This window comes from Salvelinus alpinus, chromosome 22 (assembly GCF_045679555.1).
Source record: "Salvelinus alpinus chromosome 22, SLU_Salpinus.1, whole genome shotgun sequence".
In the NCBI taxonomy this organism is placed as follows: domain Eukaryota; kingdom Metazoa; phylum Chordata; class Actinopteri; order Salmoniformes; family Salmonidae; genus Salvelinus; species Salvelinus alpinus.
This window is the reverse complement of record NC_092107.1, coordinates 41,105,400-41,126,952: the sequence shown is the minus strand read 5'-3', so window position 1 is coordinate 41,126,952 and position 21,553 is coordinate 41,105,400. Positions and strand designations below refer to the sequence as shown.

The following is a 21,553-nucleotide window of genomic DNA, read 5'->3' as shown; positions in this document are numbered from 1 at the left end:
CCGTCGATGTGGATAGGGGGGTGCTCCCTCTGCTGTTTCCTGAAGTCCACGATCATCTCCTTTGTTTTGTTGACGTTGAGTGTGAGGTTATTTTCCTGACACCACACTCCGAGGGCCCTCACCTCCTCCCTGTAGGCCGTCTCGTCGTTGTTGGTAATCAAGCCTACCACTGTAGTGTCATCTGCAAACTTGATGATTCAGTTGGAGGCGTGCATGGCCATGCAGTCATGGGTGTACAGGAGAGGGCTCAGAACGCACCCTTGTGGGGCCCCAGTGTTGAGGATCAGCGGAGTGGAGATGTTGTTACCTACCCTCACCACCTGGGGGCGGCCCGTCAGGAAGTCCAGTACCCAGTTGCACAGGGCGGGGTCGAGACCCAGGGTCTCGAGCTTGATGACGAGTTTGGAGGGTACTATGGTGTTAAATGCTGAGCTGTAGTCAATGAACAGCATTCTCACATACAGTGGGGAGAACAAGTATTTGATACACTGCCGATTTTGCAGGTTTTCCTACTTACAAAGCATGTAGAGGTCTGTAATTTTTATCATAGGTACACTTCAACTGTGAGAGACGGAATCTAAAACAAAAATCCAGAAAATCACATTGTATGATTTTTAAGTAATTAATTTGCATTTTATTGCATGACATAAGTATTTGATCACCTACCAACCAGTAAGAATTCCGGCTCTCACAGACCTGTTAGTTTTTCTTTAAGAAGCCCTCCTGTTCTCCACTCATTACCTGTATTAACTGCACCTGTTTGAACTCGTTACCTGTATAAAAGACACCTGTCCACACACTCAATCAAACAGACTCCAACCTCTCCACAATGGCCAAGACCAGAGAGCTGTGTAAGGACATCAGGGATAAATTGTAGACCTGTACAAGGCTGGGATGGGCTACAGGACAATAGCCAAGCAGCTTGGTGAGAAGGCAACAACTGTTGGCACAATTATTAGAAAATGGAAGAAGTTCAAGATGACGGTCAATCACCCTCGGTCTGGGGCTCCATGCAAGATATCACCTCGTGGGGCATCAATGATCATGAGGAATGTGAGGGATCAGCCCAGAACTACACGGAAGGACCTGGTCAATGACCTGAAGAGAGCTGGGACCACAGTCTCAAAGAAAACCATTAGTAACACACTACGCCGTCATGGATTAAAATCCTGCAGCGCACGCAAGGTCCCCCTGCTCAAGCCAGCGCATGTCCAGGCCCGTCTGAAGTTTGCCAATGACCATCTGGATGATCCAGAGGAGGAATGGGAGAAGGTCATGTGGTCTGATGAGACAAAAATAGAGCTTTTTGCTCTAAACTCCACTCGCCGTGTTTGGAGGAATAGAAGGATGAGTACAACCCCAAGAACACCATCCCAACCGTGAAGCATGGAGGTGGAAACATCATTCTTTGGGGATGCTTTTCTGCAAAGGGGACAGGACGACTGCACCGTATTGAGGGGAGGATGGATGGGGCCATGTATCGCGAGATCTTGACCAACAACCTCCTTCCCTCAGTAAGAGCATTGAAGATGGGTCGTGGCTGGGTCTTCCAGCATGACAACGACCCGAAACACACAGCCAGAGCAACTAAGGAGTGGCTCCGTAAGAAGCATCTCAAGGTCCTGGAGTGGCCTTGCCAGTCTCCAGACCTGAACCCAATAGAAAATCTTTGGAGGGAGCCGAAAGTCTGTATTGCCCAGCGACAGCCCCGAAACCTGAAGGATCTGGAGAAGGTCTGTATGGAGGAGTGGGCCAAAATCCCTGCTGCAGTGTGTGCAAACCTGGTCAAGAACTACAGGAAACGTATGATCTCTGTAATTGCAAACTAAGGTTTCTGTACCAAATATTCAGTTCTGCTTTTCTGATGTATCAAATACTTATGTCATGCAATAAAATGCAAATTAATTACTTAAAAATCATACAATGCGATTTTCTGGATTTTTGTTTTAGATTCCTTCTCTCACAGTTGAAGTGTACCTATGATAAAAATTACAGACCTCTACATGCTTTGTAAGTAGGAAAACCTGCAAAATTGTCAGTGTATCAAATACTTGTTCTCCCCACTGTAGGTATTCCTCTTGTCCAGATGGGTTTGTGCAGTGTGGTTGCGATTGCGTTGTCTGTGGACCTATTGGGGAGGGTCTAGGGTGTCAGGTAGGGTGGAGGTGATATGATCCTTGACTAGTCTCTCAAAGCACTTCATGATGACGGAAGTGAGCGCTACGGGGCGGTAGTCGTTTAGCTCAGTTACCTTAGCTTTCTTGGGAACAGGAACAATGGTGGCCCTCTTGAAGCATGTGGCAACAGCAGACTGGGATAAGGATTGATTGAATATGTCCGTAAACAATTCGACGGCTCAGACACGAGGTATGTGGCAGGGTCTCCAGTCAATCACGTTTGCCGCAGTGCGACTTGTAAGATTTCTGGTGTTGGACAGCCGTAGCGAGTTAGCTAACAAAGCATCCCTCTCTGTTTTGAGCTGGGTGTTTGAGTAGGCTAAACTATACTGAACAAAAATATGAACGTAACATGCAACAATTTTCAAAATGTTTACAGAGTTACAGTTCATGTAACGAAATCAGTCAATTGAAATAAATTCCTTAGGCTCTAATCTATGGATTTCACATGACTGGGAATATAGATATGCATCTGTTGATCACATATACCTTTACAAAAAAAGTTAGGGGTGTGGATCAGAAATCCAGTCAATATCTGGTCAAATCAAATTTCTTTATAAAGCCCTTCTTACATCAGCTGATATCTCAAAGTGCTGTACAGAAACCCAGCCTGAAACCCCAAACAGCAAGCAATGCAGGTGTAGAAGCACGGTGGCTAGGAAAAACTCTCTAGAAAGGCCAGAACCTAGGAAGAAACCTGGTGTGACTGACCACCAAATCTGGTGTGACCACCATTTGCCTCATGCAGTGCGTGAGACAAATGGTTGATCAGGCTGTGGCCTGTGGAATGTTGTCCCGCTCCTCTTCCATGGCAGTGTGAAGTTGCTGGATATTGGCAGGAACTGGAACACACTGTCGTACCCGTCGATCCAGAGCGTACGTAACATGCTCAATGGGTGATGTGTCTGGTTAGTATGCAGGCCATGGAAGAACAGGGACATATTCAGCTTCCTGGAATTGTTTAAAGATCTTTGAGGCACGGGGCCGTATATTTTAATGCTGAAACATGAGGTGATGGCGGCGGATAAATGTCACGACAATGTGCCTCAGGATCTCATCTCTGTGCATTCAAATTGCCATCAATAAAATGCAATTGTCCGTAGCTTATGCCAGCCCATACCATAACCCCAACGCCACCATGGGGCACACTGTTCACAACATTGACATCAGCAACCCGCTGGCCCACACAACGCCATACACGCGCCAAATTCTCTAAAACGACATTGGAGATCGCTTATGGTAGAGAAACTAACATTCAGTTATCTGGCAACAGCTCTGAGTGGGGCAGCGGTCTAAGGCACTGCATTGCAGTAGTAGAGGCATCACTACAGAAAATGTTAGATCCTGGGCTGTATCACAACTGGCCGTGACCGGGAGTCCCATAGGGCGGTGCACAATTGGCCCAGCATCATCTGGGTTAGGTTAGGGGAGGGTTTGGCCGAGGTAGGCCGTCATTATAAATAAGAATTTGTTCTTTACTGACTAACCTAGTTAAATAAAATAAACAATACTTAAAACAGCATGCCAATTGCACGCTCCCTCAAAATGTGAGACATCTGTGGCATTATGTTGTGTGACAAAACTGCACATTTTAGAGTGGCCTTTTGTCTCCAGCAAAGGTGCACCTGTGTAATGATCATGCTGTTTAATCAGCTTCTTGACATGCCACACCTGTCAGGTGGATGGATTATCTTGGCAAAGGAGAAATGCTCACTAACAGGAATGGGAACAAATTTGTGCACAAAAGTTGATGGAAAAATAAGCTTTTTGTGCATATGGCACATTTCTGGGATCTTTTATTTCAGCTCATGAAACATGGGATCAACACTTTACATGTTGGGTTTATGTTTTTGTTCAGTGTAGCTAGCTGTATTCGCTAGCTGTATTCGCTAGCTAAGTGAACGTGAAAAAATGTCAACTAAAAATAGTTCAGTTGGAGTCATTAAAACTCATTATTCAACCACTCCACAAATATCTTGTTAACAAACTATAGTTTTGCCAAGTCGGTTAGGACATCTACTTTGTGCATAACACAAGTAATTTTTCCAACAAATGTTTACAGACAGATTTCACTTATAACTCACTGTATCACAATTCCAGTGGGTCAGAAGTTTACATACACTAAGTTGACTGTGCCTTTAAACAGCTTGGAAAATTCCCTTAAATTATGTCATAGCTTTAGAAGCTTGACATCATTTAGAAGCTTGACATCATGGGAAAATCAAAAGAAATCAGCCAAGACCTCAGAAAAATATTGTGGACCTCAACAAGTCTGGTTCATCCTTGGGAGCAATTTCCAAACGCCTGAACGATAGTATGCAACTATAAACACCATGGGACCACACAGCCGTCATGCCGTTCAGGAAGGAGACACGTTCTGTCTCCTATTGATTAATGTACTTTGGTGCGAAAAGTGCAAATCAATCCCAGAACAACAGCAAAGGCCCATGTGAAGATGCTGGAGGAAACAGGTACAAAAGTATTTATATTCACAGTAAACCGAGACCCATATTGACATAACCTAAAAGGCCGCTCAGCAAAGGAAGAAGGCACTGCTCCAAACCCGCCATAAAAAAGCCAGACTAAGGTTTGCAACTGCACATGGGGACAAAGATCATACTTTTTGGAGAAATGTCCTCTGGTCTGTTGAAATAAAAATAGAACTGTTTGGCCATTGTTATGTTTGGAGGAAAAAGGGGGAGGCTTGCAAGCCAAAGAACACCATCCCAACCGTGAAGCACGGGGGTGGCAGCATCTAGTTGTGGGGGTGCTTTGCTGCAGGAGGGACTTGTGCACTTCACAAAATAGATGGCATCATGAGGTAGGAAAATGATGTGGATATATTGAAGCAACTTCTCAAGACATCAGTCAGGAAGTTAAAGCTTGGTCGCAAATGGGTCTTCCAAATGGACAATGACCCTAAGCATACTTCCAAAGTTGTGGCAAAATGGCTTAAGGACAACAAAGTCAAGGTATTGGAGTGGCCATCACAAAGCCCTGACCTCAATCCTATAGAAAGTTTGTGGGCAAAACTGAAAAAGCATGTGCAAGCAAGGAGGCCTACAAACCTGACTCAGTTACACCAGCTCTGTCAGGAGGTTCTGGGCCAATATTCACCCAACTTATTGTGGGAAGCTTGTGGAAGGCTACCTGAAACATTTGACCCAGGTTAAACAATTTAAATGCAATGCTACCAAATAGTAATTGAGTGTATGTGATCTTCTGACCCACTGGGAATGTGATGAAAGAAATAAAAGCTTAAATAAATAATTATCTCTACTATTATTCTGACATTTCACATTCTTAACATAAAGTGGTGATCCTAACTGACCTAAGACAGGGAATTTCTACTAGGATTTAATGTCAGGAATTGTGAAAATCTGAGTTTAAATGTATTTGGCTAAGGTCTATGTAAACTTCTGAATTCAACTGTAACTCTCTCTCTCACTTCTTCATTTTTTAAGAAATGTATTTGTTCGAAACTGTTCAACTACTGTCTTTCTCTCTCTGAGTCAACTACTCACCACACTTTATCCACTGCAGTTCAAGCTAGCTGTAGCTTATGCTTTCAGTACTAAGTTCATTCTCTGATCCTTTGATTGGGTGGAAAAATATATCAGTTCATGCTGCAAGACCTCTGATAGGTTGGAGGACGTCCTCCTGAAGTTGTCATAATTACTGTGTAAGTCTATGAAAGGGGTGAGAACCATTATTCTCCTAGGTTTTGTATTGAAGTCAATGTACCCAGAGGAGGACAGAAACTTGCTGTCCTCCGGCTACACCATGGTATTTTGTATTTTTGGTATTTGGTATTTTATTATGATCCCCATTGGTGCTACCCTACAGAGTGATGTTGAGGTTACTCTAGACCTTCATTGCAAATACATTATTTGGTGATGTGAATATATTTAGTATAGTATATTTTCAGAACTTTTTTTAATGTTTCACTTTTTATTTTTATGAAATTCACTGAGGAGGATGGCCCTCTTCTGAGTAGCCTCCACTGCTGTCGTAAATTATTTTAACTTCACTGTATGGCATGCACACACAAGCTGTCTGTCACTGTTTTAATGCAGTATAATTGTCCTGCTGACGGTGTTGTGTTGGTGTGATCGTCACTCGCAGCAGAAATAGATTCCAGGAAGCTGATAGAACATTACACCCTGCTGCTGGTAGGTGTGACGATCAGGTTCAGCAACACTACACACACACACACACACACACACACACACGTAAGCATGTACGCACAAACCCACATAATGTGAGGGTTGTATAAGTGTCGGAAGTCAGATCTGTTTTAATGAAGTGTGATGTGTGTCTAATTGGAGCATTGTGACTCAGCCTGCTCTGTGGGATTATATCAGATCTATTGAGATCATGCCTTTTAGACCGTTTGTACAACCTTAATATTTACTAAATCTCTATGGTTCTGAAGACAACGCTGTTTTGTTATTCATAGTGTATTAAATATTTTGTACATTATTTCACATACATGGTGAACGAGCGCAGATACACACGCGAATACCGAACAAACAGACACACGCAAACACACACATACCAGAGTTTCCGTTAGGAAAATGTGGTGCTGGACATTTTACCGGCAGCATTTTAATTTACCGGACATTTGAGAAATTGTCCGGACCCACATGCATTGGGTGCACAACCTGATTAGTGGGTCCACCCACAGTGCTCAGAAACACAGAAATCACATTTACATTATGGTCATTCATATTAACACAATATCCAAGTCGAGGATGCAACAAGTAAAATTATTAGCCTATGTCAATCTACTATCCCCCATAGTAGAAAAGTGTACCTATTCTATTGGTCAGCTTGACATTCTGTGTGAGAAAGAAATAGCCCATTCCAAACAGACTCTGGGACAGTGGTGGGATGATACAGTAGATCCCAAATCTATACAACCAGTCGGCCTGGGCTACATCCCCCAAAAAATGAAAAGCCTTGAGGCTGTTGCATCAGATCAGCAAGTTTAGCTTAGAATGTTGTTTAACTGTTATTTATTCACGTTATAAACGCAACAATGCTCACGAGGCAGTAGCCTAGGCTGCGTGGGAATGTTCGTCCAATTAGTGTGAAAACAGTGTTGTCAAAAGCGCACCTCATGCCAGTTATTTCATGTGACAGAGATGAAAATATCCGTTCGAAATTTAGAAAGAGGGGAGATGTAATATGAAACAACTAGCATGGGTTGCTAATATGACTAGGATTGTGCCTTTGGCTACTAGACAATGAAATAAAGTTGATACAGTATAAAATAATTGCCTCCACGGTCTGATTTTGGCTAGGCAATTAAGTATATGTTTTGAAAATGTATACTGCCTCCAGATCATTGCAAAGTGGTGTGTGACGCGCTGATGGAGCCTGCCTTCAGTTGACTATGCATTTGCTGTTTGATATGCTGACATATTTTCCGCTCAAAGGCTCTGTATCTGTAGGCGCGTGATAAATAAGATCCACAACGACTATACTGTACACGAGCGCCAATTTAATTCCACCAAATTATGCAAATTAACCTATAACCAATTTAATTCCACCAAATTATGCAAATTAACCTATAACCAATTTAATTCCACCAAATTATGCAAATTAACCAATTTAATTCCACTAAATTATGTAATTAACCTATAAACCGATAAGCTGGACCAGTCGAATGTATTTCCATCAACTGGTATCCCCTTTAACGCATAGGCTAAAAAACATTATTTTGCAATGAGATTTTTTTTTTTTTTCATCTCCTGAACAAAACAAAAAAAGACAGCGATTAGGCCTATCGGCAAACGCACACACACACGCACGCACGCACACGCACACACAGGGACTGCGTGACCTGCTGGGCTGACTGAGCTCTATTTTCTGAGGTGTATGTGGTTTTAGTGGAGAGTTGCAGCATGCATAATGAGGTTTGGGCCTACACCCCTGGGTTATGAGTTTAGCAAACAGCTGAGACAGGATGAGATGTCTCCCTCTCCTCTCTCGTTTATTCTCTTTCCTGTCCTCCTCCCCTATCCCTTCCTCCCTCCTGTCTTTTCATCTTGTCATGCATGTCATTTAGCAGTAACATTTGTTGTGAAAGCAGTGAGATCTCCCGTTTTTACCAATTCGACTTCAGATTTTGACGTTCTCCAAACGTCAAATTTCAAAGTGTTTTTGACACCGTGGGTTGCTCTTCCTGCTCTACATAATTCCGAATGGTTAAGGTTTTGGGAAAAAATCTATAAAATGAGTGTGTACCACTGGGATTGAACACGTGACCTTCGGATCCTGAGTCATGGGATTACTCCCATCCGTCAGCCCCGTCCACAACGCCCTAGTAATTCCCAAACCTGCTTGATGGTCATTTCAAAAACAGTACAGTATGAAGATAGGCAGGAACTGCTTCTCCAATAGAAATCACCGATCACGCTTGTAGCCAATCTCATGGCGACATTGGATAGCCAGTCACATGCTCAGAAACACGTCATTGGGTCTAATGGTCATCTCGCGCCTAACTGCACATGTGCAGGCCTTCAAATCAAAGGCACTCCTTCTGTATAACGTTTTTTTTTTTACAAAAATAAAAAATTTATCGGTTTGTCACTTTCACAAGATTGGAGTTAGAATAATAACATTTTCAACAACTTAAGACATTGGCTCGAATCTAGGTTGTTCCTTTTAGATTTAAAAAAAATTAACAACTAAGGGAAGAATTCTTCACTTCTCTCATTGACTTCTCAATGAGAAGCCCCGGCCTGGTCTACTTGGTCTGTTTCGGAAGCATTCCCGGAAGTCTCGCAATGTTGCACATCTGGATTTAAAAACTCTGGTAATAGCGCTCACTGTTGCCCCTAGTGGACAGTTTTTAAGGCATTTCCCGACGTCCAATTTCGAAGTCAATCTTGAGTGATCTGGCTGGTGAGAGTGTCTAACGGCATTGTTCCACTCTGTTAATCAGCTGGGATGTCCGTTCAGTCGTGAAGGTGCTTACGCGTCAGGAACCATCAGCCAATGAGGTCACAGGGGATTGGTCCTGAGGGGCCGGAGCAGTAGGCCATGTTATGTGTGTATCAGTGCCTTGGATTCACTCTAGAACTCTAGGATTATTCTAAAAGTTAACAATCCCAATTTTGTTTAAATGTCCACACCCCTATTTAGAAACATTCCTGCTGTTGTCCTCTCTCTGCTGGCTCTTTGTCCTCTTTCTGCTGGCTCTTTGTCCTCTTTCTGCTGGCTCTTTGTCCTCTCTCTGCTGGCTCTTTGTCCTCTTTCTGCTGGCTCTTTGTCCTCTCTCTGCTGGCTCTTTGTCCTCTTTCTGCTGGCTCTTTGTCCTCTTTCTGCTGGCTCTTTGTCCTCTTTCTGCTGGCTCTTTGTCCTCTCTCTGCTGGCTCTTTGTCCTCTCTCTGCTGGCTCTTTGTCCTCTTTCTGCTGGCTCTTTGTCCTCTCTCTGCTGGCTCTTTGTCCTCTTTCTGCTGGCTCTTTGTCCTCTTTCTGCTGGCTCTTTGTCCTCTTTCTGCTGGCTCTTTGTCCTCTCTCTGCTGGCTCTTTGTCCTCTCTCTGCTGGCTCTTTGTCCTCTCTCTGCTGGCTCTTTGTCCTCTTTCTGCTGACTCCTTGTCCTCTTTCTGCTGGCTCTTTGTCCTCTTTCTGCTGGCTCTTTGTCCTCTCTCTGCTGGCTCTTTGTCCTCTCTCTGCTGGCTCTTTGTCCTCTTTCTGCTGGCTCTTTGTCCTCTTTCTGCTGGCTCTTTGTCCTCTCTCTGCTGGCTCTTTGTCCTCTCTCTGCTTGCTCTGTGGGAACCCCCAGACTCACTCTGCCACCTCTCATATTCACTTATTCTCTCTCTGCTCTCTCCCTCGCTCCATTCCTCCCCTGCACAATCACTCGCTTCTCTGCTGCCACAGCAGCATGCCTTACAGAGCAGAGAAGTCATTTATTTATTTATTTCTCTTTCTCCAGCTCTAACCCACTGTGTATTAAAACTGTCAGAAACACAGCAAGAGGTCAGCTTCCATTAGTCTGAAAAGGTCACGAGGCTCATGTTTTTCCATTTCTAATGCTGCCTATACTGGATCAGGTGGTACTAATGATCATATAGTACAGCTGTGTATGGTAGAGGATGAAAGGGTTTAGTGTACACACTACCGAGAGAGACAGAGCGACAGAGAGACAGACAGACAGACAGACAGACAGACAGACAGGGCCATACTGACTGTATCCTTGGATTAATTGGGTTTAAGGCCATTGATGATGTAACTTCTACTTTATATGTAAATGGTTTAATTTTAGAGTTGGATTGGCCACTCCATGCATCACTGCTCTCCTCCTCTTTCTGTGCTCTTTGTACGCACATGGCGTAATTAACATCACTATGGATACAGGCGCTACAGTACATCAGTTCACTCGCTAGGGAGAGAGACATGAGGGAGGGAGAAATGGGAGGGAGGGGGAGAGAAGTGTGTTTCTACAGAAACGGACATGGTTGATAGTTGTTAGCGATCATGTGTGGTCGAGCAGATATTCAGTCTTTCCTCATTTGACGCCCCTCACTAACCCTGTGCCCCTGTATGAGTCATAATAACTACTTCCACTGGGTGAGAGAGATGGATTAATGTCCTGGGATTCAGTCACAGAGCATCAGGATGAATATGATTCATGTCCTGGGATTCAGTCACAGAGCATTAGGATGAATATGATTCATGTCCTGGGATTCAGTCACAGAGCATTAGGATGAATATGATTCATGTCCTGGGATTCAGTCACAGAGCATTAGGATGAATATGATTCATGTCCTGGGATTCAGTCACAGAGCATCAGGATGAATATGATTCATGTCCTGGGATTCAGTCACAGAGCATCATGATGAATATGATTAATGTCCTGGGATTCAGTCACAGAGCATCAGGATGAATATGATTAATGTCCTGGGATTCAGTCACAGAGCATTAGGATGAATATGATTCATGTCCTGGGATTCAGTCACAGAGCATCAGGATGAATATGATTAATGTCCTGGGATTCAGTCACAGAGCATTAGGATGAATATGATTCATGTCCTGGGATTCAGTCACAGAGCATCAGGATGAATATGATTCATGTCCTGGGATTCAGTCACAGAGCATCAGGATGAATATGATTCATGTCCTGGTATTCAGTCACAGAGCATTAGGATGAATATGATTCATGTCCTGGGATTCAGTCACAGAGCATCAGGATGAATATGATTAATGTCCTGGGATTCAGTCACAGAGCATCAGGATGAATATGATTAATGTCCTGGGATTCAGTCACAGAGCATTAGGATGAATATGATTCATGTCCTGGGATTCAGTCACAGAGCATCAGGATGAATAGTATTAATGTCCTGGGATTCAGTCACAGAGCATTAGGATGAATATGATTCATGTCCTGGGATTCAGTCACAGAGCATTAGGATGAATATGATTAATGTCCTGGGATTCAGTCACAGAGCATCAGGATGAATAGTATTAATGTCCTGGGATTCAGTCACAGAGCATCAGGATGAATATGATTCATGTCCTGGGATTCAGTCACAGAGCATCAGGATGAATAGTATTAATGTCCTGGGATTCAGTCACAGAGCATCAGGATGAATATGATTCATGTCCTGGGATTCAGTCACAGAGCATCAGGATGAATATGATTCATGTCCTGGGATTCAGTCACAGAGCATCAGGTTGAATAGTATTAATGTCCTGGGATTCAGTCACAGAGCATCAGGATGAATATGATTCATGTCCTGGGATTCAGTCACAGAGCATCAGGATGAATATGATTCATGTCCTGGGATTCAGTCACAGAGCATCAGGATGAATATGATTCATGTCCTGGGATTCAGTCACAGAGCATCAGGATGAATATGATTCATGTCCTGGGATTCAGTCACAGAGCATCAGGATGAATATGATTCATGTCCTGGGATTCAGTCACAGAGCATCAGGATGAATATGATTCATGTCCTGGGATTCAGTCACAGAGCATCAGGATGAATATGATTCATGTCCTGGGATTCAGTCACAGAGCATCAGGATGAATATGATTCATGTCCTGGGTTTCAGTCACAGAGCATCAGGATGAATAGTATTAATGTCCTGGGATTCAGTCACAGAGCATCAGGATGAATATGATTCATGTCCTGGGATTCAGTCACAGAGCATCAGGATGAATATTTAGGAATAGGAACTGTATTTATTGGAATAGTTTAGTTTATTGTTGATTTTGTTTCTCCAAGTCCTGCCTGTCTGCCTGTCTGCCTGTCTGCCTGTCTGCCTGTCTGTCTGTCTGTCTGTCTCTCTTTCTAACTTTGTCTCTAGCTCACTGTCTCTCTGTCTGTATCTCTGTCTGCCTGCCTCTCTGTCTGTCTGTCTGCCTTCCTGCCTCTCTGCCTTCCTACCTCTCTGTCTGTCTGTCTGCCTGCCTCTCTGCCTTCCTGCCTCTCTGTCTGCCTCTCTGTCTGTCTCCGTCTCTAACTCTCTGTAACTCTCTCTGAGTCCCTGTGTGTTTGTTGTATCCCAGAGAGTAAATTCACTAACCTATATCAGTTGTAACTGCTAACAGACAGCAATCACCTTACAGACTTGTACCGGAAAGAAGAGGTTGTCACGGTAACTTCAGCTGGGGGAGCCATCCAGAGCCCCCGCTTCCCGAACGCCTACCCCCGGAACCTGCAGTTGTCATGGAAACTACTGTCGCCCCACAACACCCGCATCGTCTTGGAGTTTGACTCCCACTTTGCGCTGGAGGAACCAGAGAACGAAGTCTGCAGGTGAGAGAGAGAGGAGAGGATAGAGAGGTAGAGAAAGATTGAAGCGCCAAGGAGAGAGAAAGTTGGCTGAGTTTGTAACAGATGAAAAGGGAGAGGGAGAAGGCTGGCATCCCTCTGATGGGGGTATCGACATCTACAGAGTCTAAAGAAAGGAGGAATGGATGAAAGAGGGAGGGAGGGATGGATGGATGAAGGTTGCCGCCTTTGCAGTAATGAAGAATATGTCCTTGAGGGTGAGAAGAGAGAATTGACTTTTAATCCCCAAACCAAAGGCAGCTGTCTTCGTAAGCACTTTAGACAAGAGAGAGAAACAGAGAAATTAGGAAAGTGAAAGATAAAGAGAAAAATAGGGAGAGGGAGGTGACTCTGGGCATTGGCTCTTCAACAATTAACCCTTTTCTAGTGAACAGTGATGATTAATTGATTGAATAATTAAATCCATTGATTGAGAGGTTAGTGACCCTCTTCTCTCCCACTTCCCTCCCAGGTATGACTTTGTGGAGGTGGAGGACATCTCAGAGACCAGTACAGTTATCTGGGGGAGATGGTGTGGTCAGAGAGTCCCCCCACGCCTCACCTCCAAAACCAACACCCTCAAAGTTACCTTCAAGTCAGATGACTTCTTCGTGGCCAAGCCTGGCTTCAAACTCCACTACTCTCTACTGGTGAGTGAACATCGGGATGTGACTGCATCTCATTCCACAAAGTTGGTGCTGAAACGTAAAGACCTAAGGCTGGTGTTATAACTGCCAATGAATCTCTTATGCCATCCTTATGACAGTCTAATGTAGTCTGTATGACAGAGGGTTCAAGTACGGTGCTACCAAAATCCTTCCTGAGGTAACTAGCTGTCGGGATTAAGAGATGACTAAACCCATTAACGTCTGTTTCCTCTGTAAGACGTCTAACTTGACAAGAGGAGGGAGAGGTGGAGAGGCTGAGTATGTGCTCTTTAAAAAGCCCAGTCTGGATCAGAAGATTAGCTACGTCACAACATCAGTAGTTGAATAGTGGAGGAGGATTTAGATGTGTAGATGTTCCCTTGGCTTTCAGACACGTTATGACCACGAAAGAGACAGAGGTTTTTATTCCACCCTCTAAAGCATTTCACTATAAACACACATTATGCCATACCACTCTACACTCCTCTCCATTCTGAAAGATTCTAGAAGTGTCACTCACACACCTGGAGAGGTAGGCGTATACAGTCTATGCCAGTTATTATTCCTTCTCCACAGTGCATCGTCGTCTTCGTCCATGTTCTTTTTCATCCCTCTGCCCTTGTGTGTAGCTGAATACTGTGTGTGTCCTGGATTCGGTCCTATGTAGCAAAATCTGAAATTGTGTTATTTATTTTTTTACATTGGATAAAGGTAGAGACTCCGAGCTAGAAAATTGTATATTATACACTAAGGTTAACATTAGGCTATAACTAGCAATACAAATGGCTTTCTGAGATACGGATAATATTACTACACAGATCATACATCTAACATTAGCTAGTGAACCAGCCAGCTAACATTAGCTAGCTAGCTAACAGTACGCTTTAAATTGCAATGAAAACAACTTTCTGCCAAAATTAGAAATGTATAATATCTGAAAATGTAGGTAGGTTGAGTCTCTTACTCGTATACATGGATGAACGCTTCTCCCTCTCTGTCACGGATGCCACGGTTACCATTAGTTTGAAGATGTAATCCGGAGACAGGTGTTTTATACAACAGCCTTCTGGGTGTTCTCTTTTTGACCCCCTCTGCATTTTGCAATCAAACGGCAGAATGTTCTCCATCTCCTATCATACTCTGCTTCCACCGGGCATTCCACTGATTTCAAACTTCTTCCATGACAACAGCACAGTTGATCGCTGTTTCAAGAAACTCTACAATGTCTGGTTCAATGACAATGTTTTTACCTAAATTAGGGATTTCCTTGTCGTCTGATTGGTCAGATAGAGATAACAAGGCCCAATCGTTCTTCAGAAAGTGGAGAGCATTAGCAACACTTTTGCAGTTCTTTGAAATATCTTGGGGGAAAAAGTTGAGTTAGAAAGGATTACCGACACATGCTGAGCAGCTCATGTTATACAGAAGCAGGCTACATGGCAGACCAATCAGAACTCATCTCTCTGCATGTCCAGCCCATCCATTATCTCAGCCAATCATGGCTAGCGGGGAAGGTCTTTTTCTGTGGCTAAACCAACTAGGCTGGTAATAAAATAAAAATGTATCTTGGTATTTACAGATGGCATACGCGTTTGTAAAGACACATGAAGGTTTACATGTTCCAGAAGGCATTTCTGCCCCCCAAAAATGCATTTTGATTAAAAAAATACATGTTTACGGTCAAACGGCCTCTCCTGTGAAGCAGTGACGTGCGACATACGCCTAGTTTCCTGAAACGAGTCACCAGTTACACCCTGTGTGTACGTGTTTGATTGTGATTGTGTGAAACCAACACATTTCCCAGACAGGGAAGCTGCCATTAGATTGGCCTCCCAGTACACACACACTTACCCAGACAGGGAAGCTGCCGTTAGATTGGCCTCCCAGTACACACACTTACCCAGACAGGGAAGCTGCCATTAGATTGGCCTCCCAGTACACACACACTTACCCAGACAGGGAAGCTGCCGTTAGATTGGCCTCCCAGTACACACACTTACCCAGACAGGGAAGCTGCCATTAGATTGGCCTCCCAGTACACACACACTTACCCAGACAGGGAAGCTGCCATTAGATTGGCCTCCCAGTACACACACACACTTACCCAGACAGGGAAGCTGCCATTAGATTGGCCTCCCAGTACACACACACTTACCCAGACAGGGAAGCTGCCATTAGATTGGCCTCCCAGTACACACACACTTACCCAGACAGGGAAGCTGCCATTAGATTGGCCTCCCAGTACACACACACACTTACCCAGACAGGGAAGCTGCCATTAGATTGGCCTCCCAGTACACACACACTTACCCAGACAGGGAAGCTGCCATTAGATTGGCCTCCCAGTACACACACACACTTACCCAGACAGGGAAGCTGCCGTTAGATTGGCCTCCCAGTACACACACACACTTACCCACACAGGGAACCTGCCGTTAGATTGGCCTCCCAGTACCCTGACACTTACCCACACAGGGAACCTGCCGTTAGATTGGCCTCCCAGTACCCTGACACTTACCCCTCCACCACCTCTAGGGCTGTGAGAGGCTTCATTTAACAGCTCTAATTTGTTCTGCCCTGTTGTATAGATAAGATGGAGGGAGGAGGAGAGGAAGAGAGGGAAGGTAGAGAACAGGTGTCTCAGATCCTATCATGCTGACAGCTCCTTCAAAACAAAGAGAGAGGTGAGGAGAGCGAGCGAGTGGGAGGGGAGATAAAAACAATTACAGAGATGGAGAGAAACACAATGTAGAGTGTGAGTCTAGTTCCTGTTTGTACTATCAGTCATTCGTCTACACAACCAAAACAATCAACCATTACACAACCACAATACAACCATTACACAACCAAAAAAACAACTATAACACAACCATAGCACAACCACAATATGATAAAATAACATATCGTTTATTAGTCCATATGTGATGGAAATGGGTGTTGAGCTTTAACCCGACCCCTCCGACACACACAGCAACACGGTGTAACATGACCATGGCTCTGACTGCTGTAGTGCTGTTCTTAATCTCCTTAACAAAAGGAATCCTCTAGAACATGTATTCCCAAACTGGGGTATGTGAACCCCCAGGGGTATGCGCAATGCCATCGGGGTACACCAAATAAAAATGTGATTATTATTATTTTATTTTTTTCATTTTATTTACTACTTTTTTTTTCATATTTTCAAACTGTACATTTATATTTTCCAACGGGGCTACACATTTGGGTGAAGTTTTTTTTTCTTGCCTGAGTAGCCTCGTTTCACTGCCAAAAATAAAATTAAACCATCTAGTGTTCAGCGAAATAACACAATGTCAAATACAGGTAGCCTAGTCAAATAATTAACATCCAATCACATTAACCGTTACTCTCCCGCGGGAATTCCACTCACGTTCCGTATGTAGCCAAACGTAGCTGCTGCTCATGTTGGTATCTGTACTGGGGGAGCAAAAGCCATGACAGGGAGAGATAGTGGAGTGGTAACGTGGACACTACAGTGAAAATGGTTAACTTTGTTAAAGCAAGGCCCCTGAACTCTCGTGTATTTTCTGCGCTATGCAATGATATGGGCAGCGACCATGTAACGCTTTTACAACATACAGAAGTGCGTTGGTTATCAAGGGGCAAAGTATTGACACGTTTTTTAAAATTGAGAGACAAGCTTAAAGTTTGCTTTGCTGACCATAATTTTCACTTGTCTGACCGCTTGCATGATGAGTTTCTCACACGACTGGCCTATCTGGGTGATGTTTCTTCTCGCCTGAACAACTATATTCAATGTGCGGGACAAAATGGAGACTATGATTATGAAGTTGGAGCTCTTCTCTGTCTGCATTAACAAGGACAACACACAAATCATTGTATCATTTGTGTTGTGTGCAAATGAACTCAAGCTTACGGACAATGTCAAATATGATATAGTGAGGGAGTTGGGTGCACAATTACGCAGGTACTTTCCCGAAATGGATGACACAAACAACTGGATTCGTTATCCCTTTCATGCCCTGCCTCCAGTCCACTTACCCATATCTGAACAAGAGAGCCTCGTTGAAATTGCAACAAGCGGTTCTGTGAAAATTGAATTTAATCAGAAGCCACTGCTAGAAACCATCAAAGTAGACTGTGCCTTGGCAAATCGCGCTGTTAAGACACTGATGCCCTTTGCAACCACGTACCTACGTGAGAGTGGATTCTCGGCCCTCACTAGCATGAAAACTAAATACAGGCACAGACTGTGTGTGGAAAATGATTTAAAACGGAGACTCTCTCTTATGTGCATCCTTTCAAGCACACCCTCCTCATTAACCTGTGGTGAGTTATTCACAGTTTTCGATGAACAAATAAGGTTTTATATGTAAGATGCGTAAATCAAGAGCAAAATCATTGATTATTATATTATTATTTGTGCCCTGGTCCTATAAGAGCTCTTTGTCACTTCCCACGAGCCGGGTTGTGACAAAAACTCAAGCTCATTCTTATGTTTAATAAATGTATCGTGTGTGGCAGGCTTATAATGATGGCAAAAAAACAATATTTGAGAGTCCGCTGACCCTGGTGCTAGAGGGGTTACACAGCTGGAGGTTGAATATTTGAAGGGGTACGGGACTATAAAAAGTTTGGGAACCAGTGATTCAGGCTTAGTGGAAAACTGAGGTTTTCCCATAAATACATCAGTAGATATTCCCTGTGGCAAAACAACACCAAAAGCATCTTAATCTCCTCTAGAAATAACATGTCTGAGAGGAGGATTACAGACATATTATCAGTAGCAGGTGCATGTAAACATACTAAAGAAACACAAGTCAATAATGGCAATATACCTTATTATGGCAATATCTGTTGTTTTATAGTTTGTTTCACCCCGAAAGCACCGCGTCCCAAACCCTTCTTACCCTTTGACCATCTGAAACCTTTTCTACCCAGAAGGACCTAGTCTGCCACGACTCTCCAGCTACCATTTAGGAAGATGTGGCTTTATGTCCCTGTTGGTTTACTCTCTAATGGCACTGTAAACTGTTCTTCCTATTAAAAGTCCCAGGTGTGTGTAAGCGCATGTGGCCTTAACTCAGCTGTCCCTGCGTTCTCCTCTGAAGCACAGAACTGTGGGACAGTTTACTGAATCTGACTGCCTAATAAGGTCAGATGCTCACTCTGATACACATTTGGGGCTGCTGCAGTGGCCACACATACATACACACAATACTAATGTATAAGACTCATAACAAAGAGGGAAGTCCACACACAACACTAATGTATAAGACTCATAACAAAGAGGGAAGTCCACACACAACACACACTCAATACCCCAGCTGTGTATAAAGCCAGAGGGGTTCCTGTCAAAGCACAGTGTGTATCTGTGGGTTGCATGCGAGAAACACAGAAGCTATAAAACAAAAGATTAGTCACTAAGCTTGGAAGTCATCTCTGATTTACGTATGACACACACACACACACACACCACACACACACACAAAGGCTCAAACATAACATAGACACACACACATAGCATGCATAAATACAGTATCACACACACATATGCAGACTCATACATAACATGAACACAGACACACAGTACACATAGTTAGTCTTTGAAGTGGCTTCAGACTGCATGCTATGTCGATGTATAGAGTCACTTTGAACTTCATTTAACAGAGTTTTTAAGGTAAACCAGTTAACAGTGTCTGTGATGGATTCTCCTAGAACTGCTGCGTGTGTTTTTAGGAGAGCCATCACACAGAAGATCAACCAGCGGCAGCTGCACATCTGCACGGAGTGTGTTCACAAGTCACCTTTCACAACCAGTTGTGGGTGGTGGCTCTCCTCTACCTATAGCACCTCATCTATCTGACGAGTCGAGGAATGCTGCTCACCCATTAGGGACTGTCTGTGAACTCTTTTCAGCAGCTCTGTTGCAAACTCCTATTAACACAATGTTAAACAGATGGATGCTGACCACAGACAGACAGACGTGTTCTGACCAGCTCCTGATCCCACCACCTGGAATTCCACCAGGGATTATCCTGATGTTCTGACAGGAGTTATCAGAATAACCCAAATACCACTCCTTCATTCTCTCTCTCCTTCCTTCCAAATACCACTCCCTCATTCTCTCTCTCTCTCCTTCCAAATACCACTCCCTCATTCTCTCTCTCTCTCCTTCCAAATACCACTCCCTCATTCTCTCTCTCGCATTCCTTTCAAATACCACTCCTTCATTCTCTCTCTCTCTCCTTCCAAATACCACTCCCTCATTCGCTCTCTCTCCTTCCTTCCAAATACCACTCCCTCATTCTCTCTCTCTCTCCTTCCAAATACCACTCCCGCATTCTCTCTCTCTCCTTCCTTCCAAATACCACTCCCTCATTCTCTCTCTCTCCTTCCTTCCAAATACCACTCCCTCATTCTCTCTCTCTCCTTCCTTCCAAATACCACTCCCTCATTCTCTCTCTCTCTCCTTCCTTCCAAATACCACTCCCTCATTCTCTCTCTCTCTCCTTCCTTCCAAATACCACTCCCTCATTCTCTCTCTCTCTCCTTCCTTCCAAATACCACTCCCTCATTCTCTCTCTCTCCTTCCTTCCAAATACCACTCCTTCATTCTCTCTCTCCTTCTTTCCTCCAGGATAATTCTCCTCCTACAGCATCCAGGACTAACTGGGAGGCTGTGACCCAAATGGTGAGTTAGACATGCAAGCATGTTCAACACATACACACACACACACACACACACACACACACACACACACACACACACACACACACACACACACACACACACACACACACACACACGCTTAACTGCTCAGGGTAAGAGAGGGACGGACCGGAGGCAAGTCTCATTAAGGCCCCTGGAGCCTCAGACCCCTGAGTCAGACCCTCTAACCCTCCTGATCAGCAGCGGGATCCTTGCCCCAGCATGGAGATAGACAGAGAACTCTAGTGCCCAGGCATTAGGCTGATTTTAAAGATCACGGTCACAGTTCAGAGGGCAGGTCAGATGCTGGTGCTGAGCAGTCCATAGACACACACAAACACGTATGTCACGTATACACACACACAGACACACTAGAACTCTCAAAAAGACTAAAGAGGACCTTAAGTACCCTGCTCAAAACTTCTGGCCTCCCTCCCTCCTCCAGGATGATGCTCCGTCAGTGTTGGCTCCAGCGGTGACGGATGTTCCTCTGACAGCAGCAGCGTTGGACCAGACCATAGCAGCCTTCAACACAGTGGAGCAGCTCCTCCGCCACCTCAACCCTGACAGCTGGAGACAGGACCTGGACAGCTTGTACAGAGAGACAGCCATGTACAGACCCCGGGCCTACCAGCACAACGGCAGACAGAACAAGAGTAATAACATGCACACACACACACAGGCACACACACACACACACACACACACACACACACACACACACACACACACACACAGGCACACAGGCACACACACACACACACAAAGAAAAGTAATTTCAAAGGAGAACATGCTGTGGTCTGTTCTTCAGTGAAGGGAGACCTTGATAGCAAAGACTTAAGCCTTCCTCCGTCCCTCACACCAAGACTGTGTGTGCGTTTGTTAGTCAGCCAGTAGAAAACCTTCAAGGTGACCCTGGGGGAAATGAGAGAAGTTCAATATTCTCCCAGCTCTTATAGAGAGACTGGGGCTTGACGCCCAGTGTGTGTGAGGTTGGGAGTGGGGTGAGTGTGTGGTGGAGGGGAAGGTGTGAGTGTGTGGTGGTGGAGGGGAAGGTGTGAGTGTGTGGTGGTGGAGGGGAAGGTGTGAGTGTGTGGTGGTGGAGGGGAAGGTGTGAGTGTGTGGTGGTGGAGGGGAAGGTGTGAGTGTGTGGTGGTGGAGGGGAAGGTGTGAGTGTGTGGTGGTGGAGGGGAAGGTGTGAGTGGAGGGGAAGGTGTGTGAGGTTTGTTTCTGTTGCTGCTTGCTTT

The 21,553-nt window shown here is 44.4% G+C and overlaps 1 protein-coding gene across 1 annotated transcript in view; it reads left to right on the top strand.

The window, feature by feature from the left end:
• Nucleotides 1-21,553, top strand: part of pdgfd (platelet derived growth factor d) — an 88,413-nt gene that overhangs the window by 53,700 nt on the left and 13,160 nt on the right. Inside the window, exons 2-5 of the mRNA XM_071360120.1 lie at nt 12,764-12,953; nt 13,441-13,618; nt 20,235-20,288; nt 20,752-20,962. Of these exons, the coding sequence (XP_071216221.1) occupies nt 12,764-12,953; nt 13,441-13,618; nt 20,235-20,288; nt 20,752-20,962 (633 nt within the window). The remainder of the gene's footprint in view (nt 1-12,763; nt 12,954-13,440; nt 13,619-20,234; nt 20,289-20,751; nt 20,963-21,553) is intronic.